The sequence below is a fragment of the Dreissena polymorpha genome, chromosome 9, assembly GCF_020536995.1.
Source record: "Dreissena polymorpha isolate Duluth1 chromosome 9, UMN_Dpol_1.0, whole genome shotgun sequence".
In the NCBI taxonomy this organism is placed as follows: domain Eukaryota; kingdom Metazoa; phylum Mollusca; class Bivalvia; order Myida; family Dreissenidae; genus Dreissena; species Dreissena polymorpha.
Window position 1 is genome coordinate 47,753,176 of NC_068363.1, and position 25,088 is coordinate 47,778,263.

The following is a 25,088-nucleotide window of genomic DNA, read 5'->3' on the forward strand; positions in this document are numbered from 1 at the left end:
TATTGAGTGTCGAATGTGTTGAATTGACCAAGTTCTTACTCAGTGTCAGATGTGTTTAATTGACCAAGTTCTTACTTAGTGTCAAATATTTTTCATTGACCAAGTTCTTGCTGTGTGTCAAATGTGTTTAATCGACCAAGTTCTTATTAAGCGTCAAATGTTTCTTTTTGACCAAGTTCTTACTGAGTGTCAAATGTCCTTAATTGACCTAATTCATATTGAGTGTCAAATGCGTTTAATTGATCAAGTTCTTACTGAGTGTCAAAAGTGTTAAATTGATTAAGTTCTTACTGAGTGTCAAATGTGTATAATTGATCAAGTTCTTACTGAGTGTTAAATGTGTTTAATTGATCAAGTTTTTACTGAGTGTCAAATGTGTTTAATTGATCAAGTTCTTTCTGAGTGTCAAATGTGTTAATTTACCAAGTTCTTATTGAGTGTCTAATGTGTTTTGCAGGGCCTTCTTGAGCATGACCTTTTCCACCGATCTCTGTTTGCCTGTTGCTTGGAAATCGTCATCTTCTCCTACAACTCACAAAGGTAACCATTTCGATAAATGGAAAGAGGGTGGGGAGTTCTTTAGCAGAATCTCATGTTTTTCAGCACAACTTCGCATACACAGCTAGCTAAATTTGTTTCATTTGTTTGGATATTGTTTTATGGCTTTTTAGCTCACCTGAGCACAACGTGCTCATGGTGAGCTTTTGTGATCGCCTTTTGTCCGTCGTGCGCCATCAACATTGTCCTTGTGAACACTCCCGAGGCCACATTTATTATCCGATCGTCATGAAATTTGATTAGAAGATTGGTCTCAATGATATCTTGGATGAGTTCGAAAATGGTTACGTTTGCTTGAAAAACATGGCTGCCAAGAGGCAGGGCATTTTTCCTAATATGGCTATAGTAAAATCTTGTGAACACTCTAGAGGCCACATTTATTGTTTGATCTTTATAAAACTTGGTCAGAAGATTCATTCCAATAATATCTTGGATGAGTTTGAAAATAATGCCGGTTGGTTGAAAAACATGGCCGCCATTGGGGCGGGGCATTTTTCCTTATATAGCTATATTAAAACCTTGTAAACACTCTAGTGGCCACATTTATTTTCAGATCTTCATGAAACTTGGTCAGAAGAATTGTCCCAACAATATCTTGGATGAGGTTGAAAATCGTAGCCTTTGCTTGAAAAACATGGCTGCCAAGGGGCTTGGCATTTTTCCTTATATGGCTATATATGGCTATAGTAAAATCTTGTAAACACTCTAGAGACCACATTTATTGTCCAATCTTCATGAAACTTGGTCAGAAGATTTATCCCGATAATATCTTGGACGAGTTTGAAAATGATGCCGGTTGGTTGAAAAACATGGCCACCAGGGGGCGGGGCATTTTCATACGCCCGTTTAAAAAAACGGGACGTATTATAGTTTCACCTTGGCGGCGAGCGGACGGCGTCTACAGTAGTTTCCTCTCTCTAATTCAAATAGTTTTTATCCGATCTTCACCAAACTTGGTCGGAAGTTGTATCTAGACAAAATCTAGGTCAAGTTTGCATATGGGTCATGCTGGGTCAAAAACTAGGTCCCAGGGTCACATAGTGCATTTCAAGCATTTAGCATGGTTTCCGCTCTCTAATCGAAGTAGTTTTCATCCGGTCTGCAGCAAACTTGGTGAGAAGTTGTATCTATACAATAATTAGGTCAAGTTCAAATATGGGTCATGCCGGGTCAAAAACTAGGTCACAGGGTCACTTAAACCATTTTAAGCATTTAGCATGGTGTCTGCTCTCTAATTGAAGTAGTTTTCATCCGATCTTCACCAAATTTGGTCAGAAGTTGTGTCTAGACAATATCTAAATGTAGGTCAAGTTCAATATGGGTCATGCCAGGTTAAAAACTAGGTCACAAGGTCACTTAATGCATTTCAAGCATTTAGCATGGTGTCCCCTCTCTAATTGAAGTAGTTATCATAAGATCTTCATCAACTTTGCTCAGAAGTTGTGTCTAGATGATATGTAGGTCAAGTTCAAATATGGGTCATGGTAAAGTTATCAAGTTGTCTAAAGCCTTAAAATGGGCGTATCTTGTGACAGTTTGGCACTCTTGTTCCTTATATGGCTATAGTAAAACCTTGTAAACACTCTAGAGGCCACACTTATTTTCCGATCTGCATGAAACTTGTTCAGAAGATTTGTCCCAATAATATCTTGGACGAGTTCAAAAATGATGCCAGTTGGTTGAAAAACATGGCTGCTAGGGGGCGGGGCAGTTTTCCTTATATTGCTGTAGTAAAACCTTAATTGTTAACACTCTAGAGGCAACATTTATTTTCCGATCTTCATGAAACTTGGTGAGAAGATTTGTCCCAATAATATCTTGTTATCTCAGGTGAGCGGCTTTGGGCCTTTCATTTTGTGATACATATTAATTTGTGTGTGTATGACATGAGAACATTTCTCTCCTGTATATGATTTGTTCTTTTGCCCCTTTGCATTAAACCCTCTGTTAGTTGAAAAATTGAGTGCTTCCTTCAGTTGTTTGCATTTTTATCGACAGGTCAATATTATGAACTGCTGAGAAAGCTGATATTGGTACATAAAACTAATGTTTGAACAGGTTCATTTTGTTTTATCTGTGTGTTTTCTATCTGTTTTTGTACAGATATACTGCACAGTGCCATAGTATTGTGCCATTAGTCAGTATGTTGTTAGTGATCTAGAAGCAGTGCTAGGTAATGATAAATCAATTAATAATGGATGTTTCGTTTTTCCAGGTTGACACCAGAGACCTATAAAACATGCTTAGATCATTTATGTAAAGCTTGCAAACTTGATATATCAGTAATAATGGTAGATTGCTTCTGCTTGTCTGAATGTGCCTGTTTGTCATCGATTTCTGGATATTTACTTTGTCAGTCTTGCAATTTTAATTTCCACACATGTTAGCCATAATGAAAAAAGGTGTACCGTAAATACTTTTCGGACACTTAAAAATAAATATTTTTTGTTTGTGTCCCAAAACTTAGATACGAAAAATATTCACAAAGTACAGGTGTCCGAAAACTAGAGTTGAAAATTGAAGTGTCCAAAAATAGCGTAAATTTTATCAACGACTACCCTTAATAGCACGCGCTTGTAAAATACCATGCCGTATTGTATAAATTATAGTTGTATATGTTTGCACTGCGTTTTAAATAATTTTAAATGCTTGATTAATTTGACAGAAAGTTACTACAAGGTTGTACTTTGACCAACGAGTTCAAAGATGAGCGTGTAATGTACCGATACTCGCTAGTATGAACCTGTAATTAACGAAATAAAACTGCAAACTATGAATTCTTTGTTTGTTAATTTCCAATAGTTGTTGTCTAACATTTCTTTGTTAGTAAAACTTGCAATAGGGTGCATCACACTTTGAAGCGTTTAGTATTTGTCACAGTTATTTTACTGAGAAGGGGTACCGGTAGTACCATTGCGGTATATAAATGAACTGTTAATTGGCACTACCCCTGGTAATTGTCATAACTCTTATGCTTTCGGGCGAAACCAGTGTTTAATACCGGTTTATAAGGTTATTTACCCAATAACGCAAATGTAATGGTCCGTTGCCCTTATGCATGCACCTGCCATGTTTTATGATGTTAATCTGGTTGTAAAACCCCATGATCAAAGTTTCATTAGATATCGAAAACAGGACTGAAATTTGGTAAAATAGCGCAGTAAAATATACTGTCTGAAAACTTAGAGACATTAATTATGGACGAAAACTCGTGTGTCCAAAAATTTAGAGTCACGAAAAATAATTATTTTTGCTAAAAAATGGGGTGTCCGAAACATAGAATAATTACGGTAATGTGTACATCCGTTTGTTGCTTGTAGCACCATTCATCATGCAATTAAGTTAATTCACCAACGATGTTTACCATGTGGAGAATGTGTGTCGCATCTTGGTGACAGGTCAAGGTTGCACTCAAGGCCAAAGGTTCAACAAGTGAATAGTTCAGCTTGCTAAATAAGTAGAGCTCTATTTACAAAAGGCTCCACAAGTTGCTGCCGGTATTATCTGATGAGTCTGCAAAATTGATTTACTTTTTCAAAGTTATCTGCCTTTGTTCTGCTTGAAACTTACCTTGTAAAAATAATTATCTGTATTTTATATGTTTGTGAGATATTTGGATAAAAATATTTTATGGTTATTAGAGCACATTTTGTTTTGATGTCACTAATCATTTGTCTTATATTGATTGAAATAAGAAAGATAGGGACTTAGAGGTTTTGAATTTCTGTTGGTAGAACACTGGACTACATACCTAAGAGCATGGGTTTGATTACCACATAGCTTGATAACCAAAAGTAAGGCTTGGTCAGGAAATTCACTCCTACCAGTGTTGTTTATCGTTCAAATTCTCAACTAGTATTTGGCCACATTCCAAATAAAAAAAAACGTATATATTTTTCCCCAAATGGGGGTTTCCTAAAAAAAATAAAAAAACAAATCTTTTTTGTTTGATCTCAACAATCAGTTCCTGCATCCAGCTCTATAAGTTGAACCTTAATAAATAAAAATATTGAAAACACTAATTTTCAGTTTTAAAGCCTTTGTTAGCAAAACAACAACTATACTTATTTCCCAATTTAAGTAAAAATTTCAAAAAAATCCCAATTCAAAGGGAGCCAGCCCCATTCCCAAAATGGTGAAAAAAACAACAATACCTACCTCTACGTCATGTAAGGCATTTCCCACTTATTGATACAAGTGAACTAAGTACTGGTGCTAAACAGGCAAAACAGTTTTTATCTTGCCTATGGACATATTGTGTAACATTTTTTGTGGAAAAGAATGTCCACCAAAGTCATATTTGATTTATATACGTGTCATATAAGGAATAGTCTCAGCATAATAGAATTACCAAGAATCTCATATGGTCAGCAATGCTGGTCATCATTATTATTTAAGCGTAGAATTCCCATGTGTCAGCTTGCTGTTTGAGTTTTTATTGATCTTGATAGCTACTGGTATGTATATAAGTTACATATAACATAAATTATGCTAGTTTTGGCTGGGCTTTTGATGAACAATTTAGGTTATATTAAATAGATGAATTCAGCACAAAATGTTTGAGCTTGAAAATGTAAATTTTCCATAATTTTATACAGCGCATTTGTATCAAAAATGTTTAAAAACTGCTTCTTTGAATGGAGTTGTTTGACATGAGAAATACTTTTGGCAATTTTTTTTAATTGGGCCCATGAAAGGGACATGTACACAGATTTTTATGCCCCCTTTCGAAGAAAAGGGTGAATAAAGTGATCGGACTGTTTGTCCGTCTGTCTGTCCGTCTTTCCGTCACACTTTGCGTTTAAGTTTAAAAAAATGCTCATAACTTCTATGTCCCTTGAGATATTACCTTCATATTTGGACTGCATGTGTATATGGACAAGGCCTTTCCATAAGCACACAAAGTTTGACCCCTGTGACCTTGACCTTGAACTTATGGCCCGCGTTTAGGTTTAGAAATCTGCGTTTAGGTTTCAAAAAATGCTCATAACTTCTATGTCCCTTGAGATATAACCTTCATATTTGGTATGCATGTGTATATGGACAAGGCCTTTCCATACGCACACAAATTTTGACCCCTGTGACCTTGACCTTGAACTTAGGGTCCGCGTTTAGGTTTCAAAATCTGCTTTTAGGTTTCGAAAAATGCTCATAACTTCTATGTCCCTTGAGATATTACCTTCATATTTGGTATGCATGTGTATATGGACAAGGCCTTTCCATACGCACAATAATTTTGACCCTTGTGACCTTGAAGTAAGGGTCCACTTTTAGGTTTCAAAATCTGCGTTTAGGTTTTGAAAAATGCTCATAACTTCTATGTCCCTTGAGATATAACCTTCATATTTGGTATGCATGAGTTCAAGGTCAGCGTTTAGGTTTCGAAATCTGCGTTTAGGTTTCGAAAAAAGCTCATAACTTCTATCAAGCGTTTATAGGGGGCATAAGTCATCTATGGTGACAGCTCTTGTTGCTTTTGTTTTTAATGTCATAAAATTTGTTTACTCAAATCTTATAATGTCTTTAATAGTCTTAACTCATTTTAATACTTAAAAAGAAAATGAAAACAAATATTGCCTTACACGGATGCAAACCCGAGTCCTCTGGAAGCAAAAGCCAACCTGTTACCACTGTGCCACGAAGCCGAAGTTGACTGGCGATACATGACCGCTATACTAACAATCAATGTATTTTCCAATTATTAAGGAACACTATAATTTTACCAATTTTAAATGATGATTATCTGTTAATGAACCAATATTTTAGACATGTTTCTTAGAATGAACCAATATTTTAGACATGTTTCTTAGTCAAGAGCCTTATTTGGCTTGTTTAAACATAATGCATACATTCTTTTAAAAGTATATGACAATTATTTTAAAAATCATTTTTTCACCAAAATGTGAACAAGTCCCTCTAAGACTTGGATATTGGATGTTTACCCATACAGACTTGCTATATTAACAGTAAATTGAATAATTTTGAGCTTTGCTTGGACTCATTGAACATTCTTTCAGGGGGCTGACTTTTGTGTTGGATAGTTGTCAGTAAGGTTTGCTTTAATGAATTGAATCCTATATTTGGTACTAACTACCAGCAAACTGAATAATTTCCATTCATATAAGCCTACTGACATTCGGAATGGAACCTCAGGTAAAAAAACAATACTTTATCCCTAAGTTATTCCTTCATTTACAAAATCAAAGCCAGAAAGGGTGAGAAGAGTGTCTGTATTTGCTCTTTTTATACGCCCGTATAAAATACGGGACGTATTATGTGAAACCCCTTGGCGGGCGGGCGGGCGGCGGGCGGAAGGCATCACTTTGTCCGGACTCTAATTCAAATTGTATTCATCCGATCTTCACCAAACTTGGTCAGCAGTTGCATCTAGTTGATATCTAGGCCAAGTTCGAATATGGGTCATGCCGGGTCAAAAACTAGGTCATAGGGTCAATAAGTGCATTTTCAAAGGGGCCACTTTGTCCGGACTCTATTTCAAATTGTATTCATCCGATCTTCACCAAACTTGGTCAGCAGTTGCATCTAGTTGATATATAGGCCAAGTTCGAATATGGGTCATGCCGGGTCAAAAACTAGGTCATAGGGTCAATTAGTGCATTTTCAACGGCGCCACTTTGTCCGGACTCTAATTCAAATTGTATTCATCCGATCTTCACCAAACTTGGTCAGTAGTTGCATCTAGTTGATATCTAGGTCAAGTCCGAATATGGGTCATGCTGGGTCAAAAACTAGGTCATAGGGTCAATTAGTGCATTTTCAACGGCGCCACTTTGTCCGGACTCTAATTCAAATCAGAATGTAAGTTGAATAAAAGCATTTATAGAGACCCATTACCTAAAAAAAAAGCAAAATCCATTTATTCCTTAAAAAGGTTTCAAGTATGTGTTATAGGTTATTGTAACTTACATCATGTCCATTATCATCGCAATTGACCCAGCCAAAATGCCTTATACAGGTTTATGATTATCAATTTAATACACCTCATTTACATTTATCATCCGCTTAACACTTATCGAACTTGATAGCAATAAAAACCGCTATAAGCATCTTATAAAGGTGAATTACAGACAGCCTTGGTATTCATGCTGATATAAAATGTAAAAGCAAACAGTATTTAAACATTCAAACCAAATATTTATTTCAGTTTTTAGGGAACTAATTTCAAGATAAGTAATATCAGTACAGGAAATACTGCCATTCTATACCTATGTAGGTCTAAACAATTATGATTTAAATATTGTGTTTTAGAGAACAAATGAGACTAAGTGTACACTTATTGATATCAATGCATATATATGAATATATCAGTTATATAAGTTGTTGTTGTTTTTTTTGCTTATTTCCAAAACAAATACATCAATCATCAGTGTATCATCTCCAATGGCACACGAATCGGGCGTATATTGCTCCGTCATGCGGCGCTCTTGTTGATATATTAAATATGGGGTTTTGGTTGGCTGTTACAATGTATGCCACATTGAAAGAAAAAGGGTCATATGGGATATATGGCCAGCTTTCAGGCCGTCTGGTCAGGAGCTTACCTCCTTTAAAGTCATGCACGGTTTTATGGTCTCATTAGCGGACAATAGGACTCCTCATGACCCGTCATCAGAATATACTGAGGCAGAGGCATATCTGGAGCTTCACTGCCTGATATGAGGCAGAGGCATGTCTGGAGCTTCACTGCCTGATATGAGGCAGAGGCATGTCTGGAGCTTCACTGCCTGATATGAGACAGAGGCATGTCTGGAGCTTCACTGCCTGATATGAGGCAGAGGCATGTCTGGAGCTTCACTGCCTGATATGAGACAGAGGCATGTCTGGAGCTTCACTGCCTGATATGAGGCAGAGGCATGTTTGGAGCTTCACTTCCTGATATGAGACAGAGGCATGTCTGGAGCTTCACTGCCTGATATGAGGCAGAGGCATGTCTGGAGCTTCACTGCCTGATATGAGGCAGAGGCATGTCTGGAGTTTTACTGCCTGATTAGAGACAGGGGCATGTCTGAAGCTTCACTGCCTGATTAGAGACAGAGGCATGTCTGGAGCTTCACTGCCTGATATGAGGCAGAGGCATGTCTGGAGCTTCACTGCCTGATATGAGGCAGAGGCATGTCTGGAGCTTCACTGCCTGATATGAGACAGAGGCATGTCTGGAGCTTCACTGCCTGATATGAGACAGAGGCATGTAATGAGCTTCACTGCCTGAAATGAGACAGAGGCATGTCTGGAGCTTCACTGCCTGATATGAGACAGAGGCATGTCTGGAGCTTCACTGCCTGATATGAGACAGAGGCATGTCTGGAGCTTCACTGCCTGATATGAGGCAGAGGCATGTCTGGAGCTTCACTGCCTGATATGAGGCAGAGGCATGTCTGGAGCTTCACTGCCTGATATGAGGCAGAGGCATGTCTGGAGCTTCACTGTCTGATATGTGGCAGAGGCATGTCTGGAGCTTCACTGCCTGATATGAGGCAGAGGCATGTCTGGAGCTTCACTGCCTGATATGAGGCAGAGGCATGTCTGGAGCTTCACTGTCTGATATGTGGCAGAGGCATGTCTGGAGCTTCACTGCCTGATATGAGGCAGAGGCATGTCTGGAGCTTCACTGCCTGATATGAGGCAGAGGCATGTCTGGAGCTTCACTGCCTGATATGAGGCAGAGGCATGTCTGGAGTTTTACTGCCTGATTAGAGACAGGGGCATGTCTGAAGCTTCACTGCCTGATTAGAGACAGAGGCATGTCTGGAGCTTCACTGCCTGATATGAGGCAGAGGCATGTCTGGAGCTTCACTGCCTGATATGAGGCAGAGGCATGTCTGGAGCTTCACTGCCTGATGTGAGGCAGAGGCATGTCTGGAGCTTCACTGCCTGATATGAGACAGAGGCATGTCTGGAGCTTCACTGCCTGATGTGAGGCAGAGGCATGTCTGGAGCTTCACTGCCTGATGTGAGGCAGAGGCATGTCTGGAGCTTCACTGCCTGATATGTCCTTGGGCTCCTCTTTGCACAATGTGGCACATTTATGGTCATTAACACTTGCAAATTGCCATTTATGTGCTGTAAGTAGAGAAACCAGTATTAAATCTGCCATTTCACTGGGGACATGACTTTTATTTAATTGTAATTGTATCTTTCCTTGTCCCAAATTGTTAGCCTTTGTGGTGCTTATTTTCTGGACTACACTACAATTATACAGTTTTTTTAGTCATTCATATAAATGTCTAATCAAGTATTCAACTCGTATACATTTACTCAAATAATATAAAAAGAGTTTTTGTTTAGACATAAATTAAAATGTCTAAATGATATATAAAGAGTTTTTTTAAGGCATAAATTAAAACTTCAGTGATTAAAGCATAATTAAGCTAAATGGTGCTTTTATATTGGTATTTAAATAATTGATGTAACCTCTGCTCAAAATGTTTCTTCCCTCAGCAATCTTTCAGATGTTTTGATGGATTACAGAGATATTTTATCTTCTCCCGTAACATTTCTACAGTCTTGTCCATTCTCTTCCAGGATGTTTCCATGGATTATAGAGATATTTGATATTAGCCCCTATGATTTCTACAGTCTTGTCCATTCTCTTTCAGGATGTTTCCATGGATTGTAGAGATATTTGATATCAGCCCCTATGATTTCTACAGTCTTATCCATGCTCTTTCAGGATGTTTCCATGGATTATAGAGATATTTGATATCAGCCCCTATGATTTCTACAGTCTTGTCCATTCTCTTTCAGGATGTTTCCATGGATTGTAGAGATATTTGATATCAGCCCCTATGATTTCTACAGTCTTGTCCATTCTCTTACAGGATGTTTCCATGGATTGTAGAGATATTTGATCTCAGCCCCTATGATTTCTACAAGGTCGTGGAGCTCATTGTGAGAGCGGAGGAAGGCCTTCCCAGGGATGTCGTCAAGCACCTGAATCACGTAAGCCCACATCTTATTGTCCCTTACCGGTTTCACCGGAGGGGACTTATGGAGGGTTGAACGGAAAACTGTTGTAAATCATATTAAATAAAGAAGGAGATATGACAGTTTTCTGTTCAGCCCTCGTTTAAATATGTCTGTCAGTCCGTCACACTTTTCTGGATCCTGCGATAACTGTAAAAGTTCTTCATATTTGTTCATGAAACTTGAAACATAAAAAGATTGCAATATTATGAATGTCATTTCATATTGTTCCTACGTCACAAATACACAAAAAAATAAAATATGACAATGGTGGAGCCGGTAGAGGACATATATTGCTTGGCAATAGTCTTGTTGTATTAGCCTTTATCTGGAGCAACTATGCATAATGCTTGTGCGTAAAGTGTCATCCTAGATAAGCCTGTGTAGTCTGTACAGGCTAATCAGAGACGACACTTTCATCTTTTATGGAAATTTATGGGTATATAGGAAGTTGTTTCTAAATGAAAATCCAGTGATTTAGATTAGCATTTGTGGACTTCACTGGTTAATCTTGAACGGCACTTAAGGTACATGAATTCAGCCCAGTTTCCCAGAACTAGACTTGTATGTCTCTTGCTCAAAGCCTCCAGGTGACTAGTAGTTAATGCGAACTATTTTGTGTGGACTTATTACGCTCAATGCGTAATAATTTCGTCTTGTTCCGGAAGTGCAAAAGCAGCATACTTTACACAAAATAAAGGTGAGCAGTTAACATAGATTTAAGTAAATTGGAATTATTATCCGGTTAATCAAAGTTTATATGATAAAAAAATCTTTCATTGGAAATCCTATTTTCAGCCTGTTTTCAGTGGGGTCTGGCTGGATAGCTCTGTTGTTTTAGACGACAAAACACTGTTTTTGTGGGTTCCATTCTCATAATTTGTGTGGGGATTGTTGGGGATTGGACATGAAATTATTCGAGCCATGTTCTGAGAAAACTGGGCATAATGCATGTGCTTTAAGTGTTGTCCCAGTCCGCACAGGCTAATCAGGGACTACACTTTCTGCTTTTTTTAACATTTTTCTTTTAAATGAAGTCTCTTCTTAGCAAAAATCCAATTTAGGCGGAAAGTGTTGTCCCTGATTAGCCTGTGCGGACTTCACAGGCTAATCTGGGACAACACTTTACGCACATGCATTATGCCCAGTTTTCTCAGAACGTGACTCATTTCTTCATCAATTCTCTCCCTACCTCTGATTCAAGGAGGGCAGTTTTCGGATACAGACAGACCTGTGCACTTAGTACTTGTAATGCAGCTTACTCAGGGGGATACAGACAGACATGTGCACTTAGTACTTGTAATGCAGCTTACTCAGGGGGATACAGACAGACATGTGCACTTAGTACTTGTAATGCAGCTTACTCAGGGGGATACAGACAGACATGTGCACTTTGTTCTTGTAATGCAGCTTACTCAGGGGGATACAGACAGACATGTGCACTTTGTTCTTGTAATGCAGCTTACTCAGGGATGCAGACAGACATGTGCACTTAGTACTTGTAATGCAGCTTACTCAGGGGGATACAGACAGACATGTGCACTTTGTTCTTGTAATGCAGCTTACTCAGGGGGATACAGACAGACATGTGCACTTAGTACTTGTAATGCAGCTTACTCAGGGGGATACAGACAGACATGTGCACTTTGTTCTTGTAATGCAGCTTACTCAGGGGGATACAGACAGACATGTGCACTTAGTACTTGTAATGCAGCTTACTCAGGGGGATACAGACAGACATGTGCACTTTGTTCTTGTAATGCAGCTTACTCAGGGATGCAGACAGACATGTGCACTTAGTACTTGTAATGCAGCTTACTCAGGGATACAGACAGACATGTGCACTTAGTACTTGTAATGCAGCTTACTCAGGGGGATACAGACAGACATGTGCACTTAGTACTTGTAATGCAGCTTACTCAGGGGGATACAGACAGACATGTGCACTTTGTTCTTGTAATGCAGCTTACTCAGGGGGATACAGACAGACATGTGCACTTAGTACTTGTAATGCAGCTTACTCAGGGGGATACAGACAGACATGTGCACTTAGTACTTGTAATGCAGCTTACTCAGGGGGATACAGACAGACATGTGCACTTAGTACTTGTAATGCAGCTTACTCAGGGGGATACAGACAGACATGTGCACTTAGTACTTGTAATGCAGCTTACTCAGGGGGATACAGACAGACATGTGCACTTTGTTCTTGTAATGCAGCTTACTCAGGGGGATACAGACAGACATGTGCACTTAGTACTTGTAATGCAGCTTACTCAGGGGGATACAGACAGACATGTGCACTTTGTTCTTGTAATGCAGCTTACTCAGGGGGATACAGACAGACATGTGCACTTAGTACTTGTAATGCAGCTTACTCAGGGGGATACAGACAGACATGTGCACTTTGTTCTTGTAATGCAGCTTACTCAGGGGGATACAGACAGACATGTGCACTTAGTACTTGTAATGCAGCTTACTCAGGGGGATACAGACAGACATGTGCACTTAGTACTTGTAATGCAGCTTACTCAGGGGGATACAGACAGACATGTGCACTTAGTACTTGTAATGCAGCTTACTCAGGGGGATACAGACAGACATGTGCACTTAGTACTTGTAATGCAGCTTACTCAGGGGGATACAGACAGACATGTGCACTTTGTTCTTGTAATGCAGCTTACTCAGGGATGCAGACAGACATGTGCACTTAGTACTTGTAATGCAGCTTACTCAGGGGGATACAGACAGACATGTGCACTTTGTTCTTGTAATGCAGCTTACTCAGGGGGATACAGACAGACATGTGCACTTAGTACTTGTAATGCAGCTTACTCAGGGGGATACAGACAGACATGTGCACTTTGTTCTTGTAATGCAGCTTACTCAGGGATGCAGACAGACATGTGCACTTAGTACTTGTAATGCAGCTTACTCAGGGATACAGACAGACATGTGCACTTAGTACTTGTAATGCAGCTTACTCAGGGGGATACAGACAGACATGTGCACTTAGTACTTGTAATGCAGCTTACTCAGGGGGATACAGACAGACATGTGCACTTTGTTCTTGTAATGCAGCTTACTCAGGGGGATACAGACAGACATGTGCACTTTGTTCTTGTAATGCAGCTTACTCAGGGGGATACAGACAGACATGTGCACTTAGTACTTGTAATGCAGCTTACTCAGGGGGATACAGACAGACATGTGCACTTAGTACTTGTAATGCAGCTTACTCAGGGGGATACAGACAGACATGTGCACTTTGTTCTTGTAATGCAGCTTACTCAGGGGGATACAGACAGACATGTGCACTTTGTTCTTGTAATGCAGCTTACTCAGGGGGATACAGACAGACATGTGCACTTAGTACTTGTAATGCAGCTTACTCAGGGGGATACAGACAGACATGTGCACTTTGTTCTTGTAATGCAGCTTTCTCAGGGGGATACAGACAGACATGTGCACTTTGTTCTTGTAATGCAGCTTACTCAGGGGTATACAGACAGACATGTGCACTTAGTTCTTGTAATGCAGCTTACTCAGGGGGATACAGACAGACATGTGCACTTTGTTCTTGTAATGCAGCTTACTCAGGGGGATACAGACAGACATGTGCACTTTGTTCTTGTAATGCAGCTTACTCAGGGAAAGTGTTAGAAGGTTAATTGGCCGCCTTGATATGCTGGAAATACTGTCAATCCCTTCCTGCCCAGAAGCAAAGTGAACATTGCTATATGCAACCATCATCAAACCAGAACAGCCTGCAAGTTACTAGCAATCTGTTAACCTTGCTATATGCAACCATCATCAAACCAGAACAGCCTGCAAGTTACTAGCAATCTGTTAACATTGCTACATGCAACCATCATCAAACCAGAACAGCATGCAAGTTACTAGCAATCTGTTACGGCTTTTTGATGTTTGCTGATAATGAGTAAATTAGGGTAGGGAATAAAGCATACAACTTAAATGGATTAAGAAAGGTTGTAATTTCAATGTAACATGCATTGATTTTCTAAGCCACTACAAACGTGTAAAAATGTGTATCTGAGTGTTAAATGGTTGAATATGGTCAAAGTCAATAAATAAATCTTTACATGGGCGAACATTGTATCCAGTTTGTGTATTTATCAGATTGAGGAGAGCATCCTGGAGTGTCAGGCGTGGCAGAGTGACTCGCCCCTGTGGGGTGCCATCAAGGCCCAGACGCCCGACAGGGTTCCCCTCTCTATGGAGGTGGCCCTTCCCTCGACAGGTGATCAGGCCAACAAGAGCCTGCGCCGGATAGTCCTTGACCGGTCCACACATAAAGGTACAAGAATGTAGTCATCAACTTAGTAGCACAAGTTACAAGGCCCTTTCAGCTGATTTTATTCCTTTGTTCAACCCTTTTATTTCAGAACCGAATGTTCTGATAAGCAGCAAACAGCATTAAACCTGAACAGACTGCAAGTAGCTCCTTGGGTGTTCTGGTTTTATGCTGGCTGCATATAGCCATTTTCACATTGGTTTTGAGGGGGAAGGGTTAACAGATTACAGAGATACAAACTATAAAGAGGCACAAGCCATTGGTCCCTACCATTTGTGCTAGGTCCCAAGATTTAATGCATATCAAGAGTAGAACATAAAACAATAAGAAATTAATTTACACAAAAGTGTTTTCCTATTTAACCATGCAGTATGATAAATATAATGAAAACATACACTACTTTTTTCTACCAATTTCATTAGTGTTAAATTAAGCAATTTATATAAAAGAGTTTCACTTTGATACAAAAATTCTTAACAAAAACTAGTTCTTCAAACTAAGAAAAAAGTGAATAAAATTGCTTTCTACTTCCAGACCTATGTATGTGCTTACTAAATAAATTGGTTTGTAATTTTCTTTTCAAAAAGCTCTTTCCAACAAAACAAACATATACACAATTTAACAAACATATACACAATTTAACATAACTCTCTATTATATCACACTTAATCCTTTCACCCTTAGCAGCAAAGTGAAAATGGCTAAATGCAACCAACATGAAACCAGAACAGCCTGAGAGTAACTTCATGTTTTATGCTGTTTGCTACTCATCAGCATCCTAGGGTTGGAAATGAAGCATTAAAACTTTAATCTATTGAGAAAAGTCTCTTATTTAATTTCATTTTAAAACAGTTTTTAATGTGTCAAAATGCTCATCTGAGGGTTACTGAGTCAACTATTAGATTTTGTGTCTGCTCCTTAGATCCGTTGATGTCCCCGACAGGCCCGTCGGCTGCAGACAGGTTCAGTTCCCCGTCCCCGGGATCCGCCAAGCGACGCCTGTTCTCCACTGGCACAGGTCAGTGAATTTTTGAGCCCAAACAAAAAGTATCATTTTCCAAAAAAAATCTTAATTTAATTCCCCACCCCCCCCCCCCTCAGAAGCCAAACTTTTTCAATAAGCTCGATACACATGCATTTATAAACAATTGGAATACTGTAATTTAGAATCATAATAATAATGTTCTATTTTTCCCAAGGTCATGTTTATTGCGCTCTTTTTCCTAATCCAAAAGGGGGCAGGCCGTAAATTATAAAGCAAAAGCAATCCACTGCAGGTTCAGGCACAGGTGCAAGCCTTGCTGATGCTGTGAATTCTGGATTTGCGGACACGGTGATCTACAGTAAGGCCGGTCAGAAGTTGAAGTCGTTCTCCATCACCACCCAGAAACAGACCCACCATGTGCTTTCTTTCCAGCAGGTCATCACCCATGATGGCAAACAGGTTAGAGGCAATAGTCATTTTGATATAGGAAAAATCTAGTTTTTACAACTCATTTTTTGTTGGTCTCGGGCTTATGATGATGTCGAACATTATGAAAATGTATTAGATAGTATAACTGAAAATAGGTGGTAATTTATTTGTTGCTAAGAATTTAGGCTGTAAATACAGCCCTCACAGTTAAATATGCTGTGTATTGCAATTTAATAAACAAGTATTCAAAGGTATGGATTTTAATTTTATTTCTTTTAATGCAATTACCTATTATTACAATAAAATTCATTACACTTGCACTGTTGGTGTCTTCATGTGATCTCACAAACGGCTTCCTTTACAATCCCATCATATTATGGGTTACGGTAACAATTCAAGTCGGGTGTAATTGGGTATGACAAAGCTCCTGTTGGGAGAATGTTATCCATGTTTAAAATTGAGAACAATGGATAGACATTCAGACGCCAAATGAAGCAAACACATTGTTATCCTTGCTCTGTATGTGATATCAGTCTTTCTGGGCCAAACCATTTCTAGACTTAAGAAAAATAATATTCTTTTAGTTGGAATAGTCAAAAATTGCTTTAATTTTGAAACAAACTTGGTATTTAATAACTTTACATTATTCTTCATGAAGAATGCACTGTTATAATCAGCATTGGTGGGCTTAATATATTCAAACCATGGATGTATTTTTACTCATTCCTTTGTCTGTACCTTATATTTAAGTGTACAAATGGGCCCTGGTAAGAAACTAAAATCCTCTTTATTTCTTGACAGGTTCTCATACCCCAGGTGATTACGTCCAACATGGCTTCATCTGACGCGGGCTCCAGCGGTGCTGGGACAGGAAGTGAGACCTCGAACACTGTGGTCCACACACCGGGACACCCCTCGCTGCAGAATGGGGCTTCCCAGGCTGGGAACCCCCTGGAGGGGACAGCCGAGAAACAGCAGGACCAGAAAGGGAACCCTGCCAATAAGCCCATGAGAGGAGGATCACTGGCGATCTTCTTTAGAAAGGTAATTTAAAGTGGATTTATTTTATGAAGCAAAAATTGCCATTTTTGAGTTTCCTTACATATTTATGCTCTATGTTTGTATGCCCCCCATTGATTGGGAGGCATAAAGAATTGCACATGTCTGTCTGTATGTATATTTGTGCCATGAAGTTTGTGTTTTCAACTCTTCGTCAATTATTGGTTGGAACGCGCTCAATTGTTTACAATTAAATTACCTAAATGTGTAGATGATCTGAAAGAGAGGAATTTTGGCTGTCATAGTTTTTGGCCCTTTTGTGTGTTTTTTAGATTGGCTGTTTTCGGCGAAAACCCAAGGTATTGTCATAGCCAGCGGGGAGTCCGCTGTCTGCATAGTGCTAAAACTTTCATATGTAGTTGCACCTTGATCAGTTCTACATGCCACACCCATTTTTGGGTCACTAGGTCAAAGGTCAAGGTCACTGTGACCTCTAATATAAAACTAGGCTCTAAAAGCAAAGTGCTCTCACCTACAACTTTGAAACTTCCTATGTAGATGCACCTTGATGTGTTCTACATGCCACACCCTTTTTGGGGTCACTAGGTCAAAGGTCAAGGTCTCGCCACTTACCTTTTTATGTCCCCCACTATAGTAGTGGGGGACATATTGTTTTTGCCCTGTCTGTTGGTCTGTCTGTTGGTCTGTTTGCGCCAACTTAAACATTTTGCAATAACTTCTGTTATATTGAAGATAGCAACTTCATATTTGGCATGCATGTGTATCTCATGAAGCTGCACATTTTGAGTGGTGAAAGTTCAAGGTCAAGGTCATCCTTCAAGGTCAGAGGTCAAATATATGTGGCCAAAATTGCTCATTTTATGAATACTTTTGCAATATTTAAGATAGCAACTTGATATTTAGCATGCATGTGTATCTCATGGAGCTGCACATTTTGAGTGGTGAAAGGTCAAGGTCATCCTTCAAGGTCAGAGGTCAAATATATGTGGCCCAAATCACTTATTTTATGAATACTTTTGCAATATTGAAGATAGCAACTTGATATTTGGCATGCATGTGTATCTCATGGAGCTGCACATTTTGAGTGGTGAAAGGTCAAGGTCATCCTTAACAAGGTCAAGGTCATCCTTCAAGGTCAAACATCATAAAGGGGGACATTGTGTTTCACAAACACATCTTGTTTCCTTTACTTCTGACCAGCTTTCATTTATTCAAAACTGCACCCACAGCCAAGCGTTGGCACCCGCTATGTGGAAAACTATAATATTTTGTTGCCTGAAGCTTGTTTTTGTCCCCTACCGTTGAAACCGGAGGGGACTTATGGTTTGCATTCCGTCTGTCTGTCAGTCTGTCTGTCAGTCACACTTTTCTAGATCCTGCGATAACTTTAAAAGTTCTTGATATTTTTCATAAAACTTGAAACATGGATAGATGGCAATATGGAGATTATGCACGTCATTTCATTTTGTGCCTACGTCAAAAATTCTGGTTGCTATGGCAACAAATCTAAAAAAAATAATATTTTTTTCACTGACAATAGTGGAGTTACACTGGTAGGGGACCATATTGCTTGGCAATCTCTTGTTTTTACTCCTATTTAAATAATTGGTGGCTTTTGCTAAAACTTTTACGGTTTATTGACTTTGATATGTTTATGAATGTGAAATTAGGAATTTTGGCAATCAGTTTTTGCTGAATCATGGGCTTAATGCATGTTTGTAAAGTGTCGTCCCAGATTTGCCTGTGCAATCTGTACAGGCTAATCAGGGATGACACTTTACGCATAAACTTATTTTTGTGTAGAAGAGACTTCCTTTGAACGAATTCCACAAAACCACAGGCTAATCTGGGACAACTCTTTACGCAGAAGCATTTAGCCCCGTTTTTCTTGTGTTCAATGTTGTGCAGGTGTACCATCTTGCACACGTTCGACTGCGTGACCTATGTGAGAGACTGGGCATTGAGGATGATGATCTTCACAAGAAGATGTGGACGTGCCTGGAGTACGTGATAGTCCACAACACGGAGCTCCTGCGAGACCGACACCTCGACCAGATCATCATGTGTGCTGTCTACATCATTGCCAAGGTGATAAACAAGTGACATGTTTTGATGCTGATTTTAATGGTAGATAAGGTCAATAATTATGGGAATAAGGGCTTGTTTCCCCAATATTTAAAATACACTGAATGTTATTTTTGTAACCTAAGCAAAACAATACATAAATCAATTAGCAAAAAGAGTGCTATTTAAAATATGTTTAATGCTCTTATCTGAAATAGTCTTCACTTTGTTAATTGTTACATCATCCTGTTTTCAATATCCTTCCATAACTTTTGATTAGATATTCAATTATATTGGCTTTTGGTCATTGGTAAACACATATAATATCAATTAGTCATATATAAACTATTTTCATTACAGTGTTAAGGGGTGTTGCGGCAGTTTATTTAACCGAGGATATATTTATAGCAACACCGATGATGCTATTATCACAACTCAATATTTTTGTTATCAGTATCATCAGAAATGACCGAGTTGGTTCATAATACAATTGTCAGTGGTTCGATCCCAGGTGGGGTTAAAAAATTTTTTTTACTTATTTTTCTTTCTTTAATTTCATACTTGTTTTATAATGGAGCTCTTTAGTCCTGTTGTTTACATTTATCAATTTAAAGCATTTAAACACAAACTTCAAAACATGCCAAAATCTGTGAACATGTAAGTAATTAATGATTAAGGTCTAGTTTGATACTGTATGGATTATTTTTGTCATTAAATATTGTTTTTTATTGATGTCTTTTGGTAAGCTGTTGTGATCCCAGTTAAAATTGTAAACAATTTCTAATGTTTATGCATATTTCTGACAATCTATGTACCAGTACTTGGGTTTTGTCTTATTGCTGTTTTTTATGCCCTCCTTTGAAGAAGATTGCTTTGCTCATGTCGGTCTGTCGGTCGGTCCGTCCACCAGGTGGTTGTCAGACGATAACTCAAGAACGCTTGGGCCTAGGATCATGAAACTTCATAGGTACATTGATCACGACTCGCAGATGACCCCTATCGATTTTGAGGTCACTAGGTCAAAGGTCAAGGTCACGGTGACCCGAAATAGTAAAATGGTTTTCGGATGATAACTCAAGAACGCATACGCCTAGGATCATGAAACTTCATGGGTAGATTGATCATGACTTGCAGATGACCCCTATTGATTTTGAGGTCACAAGGTCAAAGGTCAAGGTCACGGTGACCCGAAATAGTAAAATGATTTTCGGATGATAACTCAAGAACGCTTTTGCCTAGGATTATTTCACTTCATAGGTACATTGATCGTGACCCGCATATGACCCCTATTGATTTTGAGGTCACTAGGTCAACGGTCAAGGTCACAGTGACAAAAATCGTATTCACACAATGGCTGCCACTACAACGGACAGCCCATATAGGGGGCATGCATGTTTTACAAACAGCCCTTGTTTTAAATGAAATTTGACGTCTAGACGGTAGGGATAATTAAAACAAAAAATCTATGTTGAAAGTGCGGGGACCCCCTTTTTTTATTTGTGTTTTATGATGAAAATACGTATATTAACATATTTGAGCAGTTTGGCAGAATTCTATTTGGCAGATTTCTTTTAAATTCCATTTATGTGGTTAAAATAGTAAAAAAATGATGTTTTTTGGGGTGACATAAACAATTTAAAAAATAGATTTCTTAAAATTTAACTTTTGTACTCCATTTTATTGGTAGTGTGTGGTTTAATTAAATGGTATATGATGTATCTAAGCTTAAATAATATCTACATGTTGCCAATTTCATAGGTTATTAATAATTTTTACGCAATTAGAGATTTTTCAGTTTTATTGAAAAAGTACATGTTATATAATGGTGAATAAAATCAAAACAAGGCTGGTGACCCTATGTTTTTATTTCATTTTTCATATAGTATTTGTATTTATATCTTAAATATACATTTTTGACAAAATCTATTTTATGGAAAAAAATCAGAAAAACTGCAGCAACACCCCTTAAGAATAAAGGTTATATTAACACCATCGTATCTGTTTGAAGGTGACCAGCAAATCTCAGTCCTTCCAAGACATCATGAAGTGTTACCGGATGCAGCCCCAGGCCCAGAGCCACGTGTACCGGAGCGTCCTACTGACCGCGCGGGCTAGACATGCGTCCGGTAGCAGTGATGGCAGCAGGGAGGTCAGCGGGTCATCGTCACCTGTCAACGGGGAAAAGGACGAGGGCAAAGACAAGAGTGAGTGGCTTTTGGAAAAACTAGGCGTAATGAATGTTTAATTATTACCTCATTTTAAAGATAGATTTTCATAATATATTTCTATGTGAAATCTCAATCATTGTGCTTAGAGAAGAGTAGAAACGGTTATATCATATGGTAGTCACTATGAACTATTAAATGCAGGGTTTGCTTGAACGGAAGTTTGTAAGTTATTGTGTCGCATTCGTAAAAAACTGGTGACACTGCATGTAAAGTGTTGTCCCAGATCCAGAAAGACACTTTCCGCTTGAATTGAATGTTTGTTTGGAAGGAGGCCTATTCTTACCAAAAATCAAGTGTATGCGGAAAGTGTCTCCCTGATTAGCCTGTGCAGACTGCACTGGCTCATATGGGACGACACTTTACACACAGGCTATAAAATCCGAGGGGAGAAGGACAAGGGCTAAGAGAAGAGTTAATGTCCAGTTTAGATTGATCAATTGATTCTGGTTTTGTGAAAATGAGGTTTAATGCTTGTTTGTAAAGTAAGGCTAATTAGGGAAGTCACTTTCCACCTGTGTTTTCCTAGTTTCATCAAGTTTTCTTTTTCAAGATTTCTTTGAAAACAGAGTTCACCATACCTTGTGCCTTGTAATGGTGTTGAGACTTCAGCAATGACTTCATTATGCTGATTAAATCTTGAACATGGTTGAGTAGGCCTGTGTTTCCAACCAGTATGAGCGAAGTTCTATTAGTTAATCAAACCTCAATCTTTGAAAACTGGACTTGATACATGTGGGTAAAGTGTAGTACCACAGTTTACTGTGCATTCCGGACAGGCTTATCAGGGACAATACTGTGTGCTTAAATGGAATATTTGGATTGAAGGAAGTCACTTTTAAACAAAATCCAGTTTAGTCAGAAAGTGTCATCCCTGATTAGCCTGTGCGGTCCATACAGGCTAACCTGGGTTGAACCTTCTCGCATATGAATTAAGGAAGTTTTAAAATAAAGAAAGCAGAATATCTCATGTGTAATCAAGTGTAAAAACAATGTTCTTACTTGTTTCCATTGATGAATGTACATGTTGCCATATGTGCCCTTTCAGAGACAATGCCGATGCGTTCCTCAAGCACCCTGCCGGTGCCCCATCCCAACAGTCATCCTCCCACCCCCACACGACTTGTGGGCACAGAGTCCACCTTCGAGTTTGGGGAGGAGAGGGGAGATCTCATTCAGTTCTATAATCAGGTATGTGGCAACTTTTGAAAAACCAGTTGTGTTGCCTAGGCACCCTTTGAGAACACGGTTGTTTTGCATAAGTAACCTTTGAGAACACGGTTGTGTTGCCTAGGCACCCTTGAACACAGTTGTATTGCCTAGGTAACCTTTGAGAACACGGTTGTGTTGCCTAGGTAACCTTTGAGACCACGGTTGTGTTGCCTAGGAACCCTTTGAGAACACGGTTGTGTTGCCTAAGAACCCTTTGAGAACACGGTTGTGTTGCCTAGGCACCCTTTCAAAACACAGTTGTGTTGCCCAGGCACCCTTTGAGAACACGGTTATGTTGCCTAGGCACCCCTGGGCAGTCGTGTAAAACCAGTTACATTACTACATAACGAAGCCAACTTATATTTGCATTCTGTTGTTTGGTAGGTGTGATCTAGCGCTCTTTAGCAGTACAACAGATATTGATTAGTTCCGATTGGAATTACCTAATTATACCTGATTTACCTGGTTTACATGAACATTACATTTTAGCCTCGCTGTTGGAAAATGGTTTGAATGCATGAGGATAGTGTCATCCCAGATAAACTTGTGCAGTCTTCACAGGCTAATCAAGGACAACACTTTCTGGCTAATCTGGAATTTTGCTAAGAAGAAACACTCTTTGAAAAAAAGATACAATGGAAGAGTAAAATGTCATCCTCATTTAGCCCAGGCTTTCCAGGGAAAACACTCTGTGCGCATACATTAAAACTGGTTAACCCAAAGCGAGGGTCATTTGAAGGGCCGGCAGGACTCAGATGTTTGATATTGTTTTGTCTTCTCCATAATTGCAGGATTGGCTTTATTGTCCCCTATCGGTGAAACCAGAGGGGACTTATGGTTTGTGCTCCGTGTGTCAGTCTGTCAGTCCGTCACACTTTTCTGGATCCTGCGATAACTTAAAAAGTTCTTCATATTTTTCATGAAACTTGAAACATGGACCGATGGCAATATGGAGATAATGCACGTCAATTCATTTTGTTCCGTTAAAAATTGTGGTTGCTATGGCAACAAATGTAAAAAAGAATAATAAATTACTGACAATGGTGGAGTTTCACCGGTAGGGGACCATATTGCTTGGCAATCTCTTGTTGCTTTTTGTCTTCAATTGTATTAACACTTATGTCCTTCCTAGCAGGAAGATAATTGAATCAATCTATTGGAAAAACAGGCTTAATGCATGTGTGTAAAATAATGTCTCAGATTAGCCTGTTCAGTCATCACATGCTAATCTGGGATGATACTTTCTGCATTAATGAAAGTTTTTGTGAAGGAAGTCTCTTACAAGATAATTTAGCCTTTTGAAACATGTTGTCCCTGATAAGCCTGTGGTGACTGCTCAGGCAAATCTGAGATAATTCTTTACTGGATTTTTAGCTCACCTGATTGCTCAGGTGAGCTTTTGTGACCGGTCTTTGTCCGTCGTATGTCCGTCTGTCGGTCCGTTAACATTTGCTCGCCAACACTCTAGAGGCCCATCTTCATGAAACTTGGTCAGAAGGTTTGTCCCAATGAAATCTCGGCCTAGTTCGAAACTGGGTTGTGCCGGATCAAAAACTAGGTCACTAGGTAAAAAAAAGTAAAACCTTGTAAACACTGTAGTCATATTTCATGCACAATCTTCATGTAACTTTGTCAAAATGTTTGTCCTAATGATATCTTGGTTAGTTCAAAAGTGGTTCCGATCCGTTGAAAAACATGGCCGCCAGTGGGCAGGGCAGTTTTCCTTATTTGGCTATAGAGAAACCTTGTAAACACTCTGGAAGTCACAATTTTTGCCCAATCATCATGAAAATTGGTCAAAACATTGGTTCAGTTGATGTCTCGGATGAGTTAGAAAATGGTTGAGATCGGTGAAAAAACATGGCCGCCAGTGGGTGGGGCATTTTTCTCTTTATGTATATAGCGGCAGTTTTCCCTATTTGGCTATAGAGAAACCTTGTAAACACTTTAGAAGTCGCAATTTTTGCCCAATCATCATAAAAGTTGGTCAAAACATTGGTTTTATTGATATCTCAGAGGAGTTTGAAAATGGTCGGGACGGGTGAAAAAACATGGCCGCCAGTGGGCGGGGCATTTTTCTCTATATGTATATAGTAAAAACATGTGAACACAGTAGAAGTCACATTTTTGGCCCAATTTCATGAAATTTGCTCAGAACATTCGTTTCCTTGATAAGAGAGTTGAGTTCAAAAATGGTTCCGGTCAGTTGAATTACATGGCTGCTGTGAGGGGGGGCAGTTTTCACATTCGAAGAAAAGGCGGTATATTGTTTTGCTCATGTCTGTCCGTCCGTCCA

General features: G+C 39.1%; 1 protein-coding gene across 3 annotated transcripts in view; it reads left to right on the forward strand.

The window, feature by feature from the left end:
* The window catches only part of LOC127844181 (retinoblastoma-like protein 1), a 130,490-nt gene that overhangs the window by 90,790 nt on the left and 14,612 nt on the right, over positions 1–25,088 (forward strand). For all 3 annotated transcript variants that reach the window (XM_052374240.1, XM_052374241.1, XM_052374242.1), the window contains 9 exons: positions 458–540; positions 10,398–10,518; positions 14,683–14,860; positions 15,780–15,875; positions 16,135–16,301; positions 17,073–17,315; positions 19,200–19,379; positions 21,364–21,559; positions 22,629–22,771. In XM_052374240.1, coding sequence (XP_052230200.1) covers positions 458–540; positions 10,398–10,518; positions 14,683–14,860; positions 15,780–15,875; positions 16,135–16,301; positions 17,073–17,315; positions 19,200–19,379; positions 21,364–21,559; positions 22,629–22,771 — 1,407 coding nt within the window. The remainder of the gene's footprint in view (positions 1–457; positions 541–10,397; positions 10,519–14,682; positions 14,861–15,779; positions 15,876–16,134; positions 16,302–17,072; positions 17,316–19,199; positions 19,380–21,363; positions 21,560–22,628; positions 22,772–25,088) is intronic.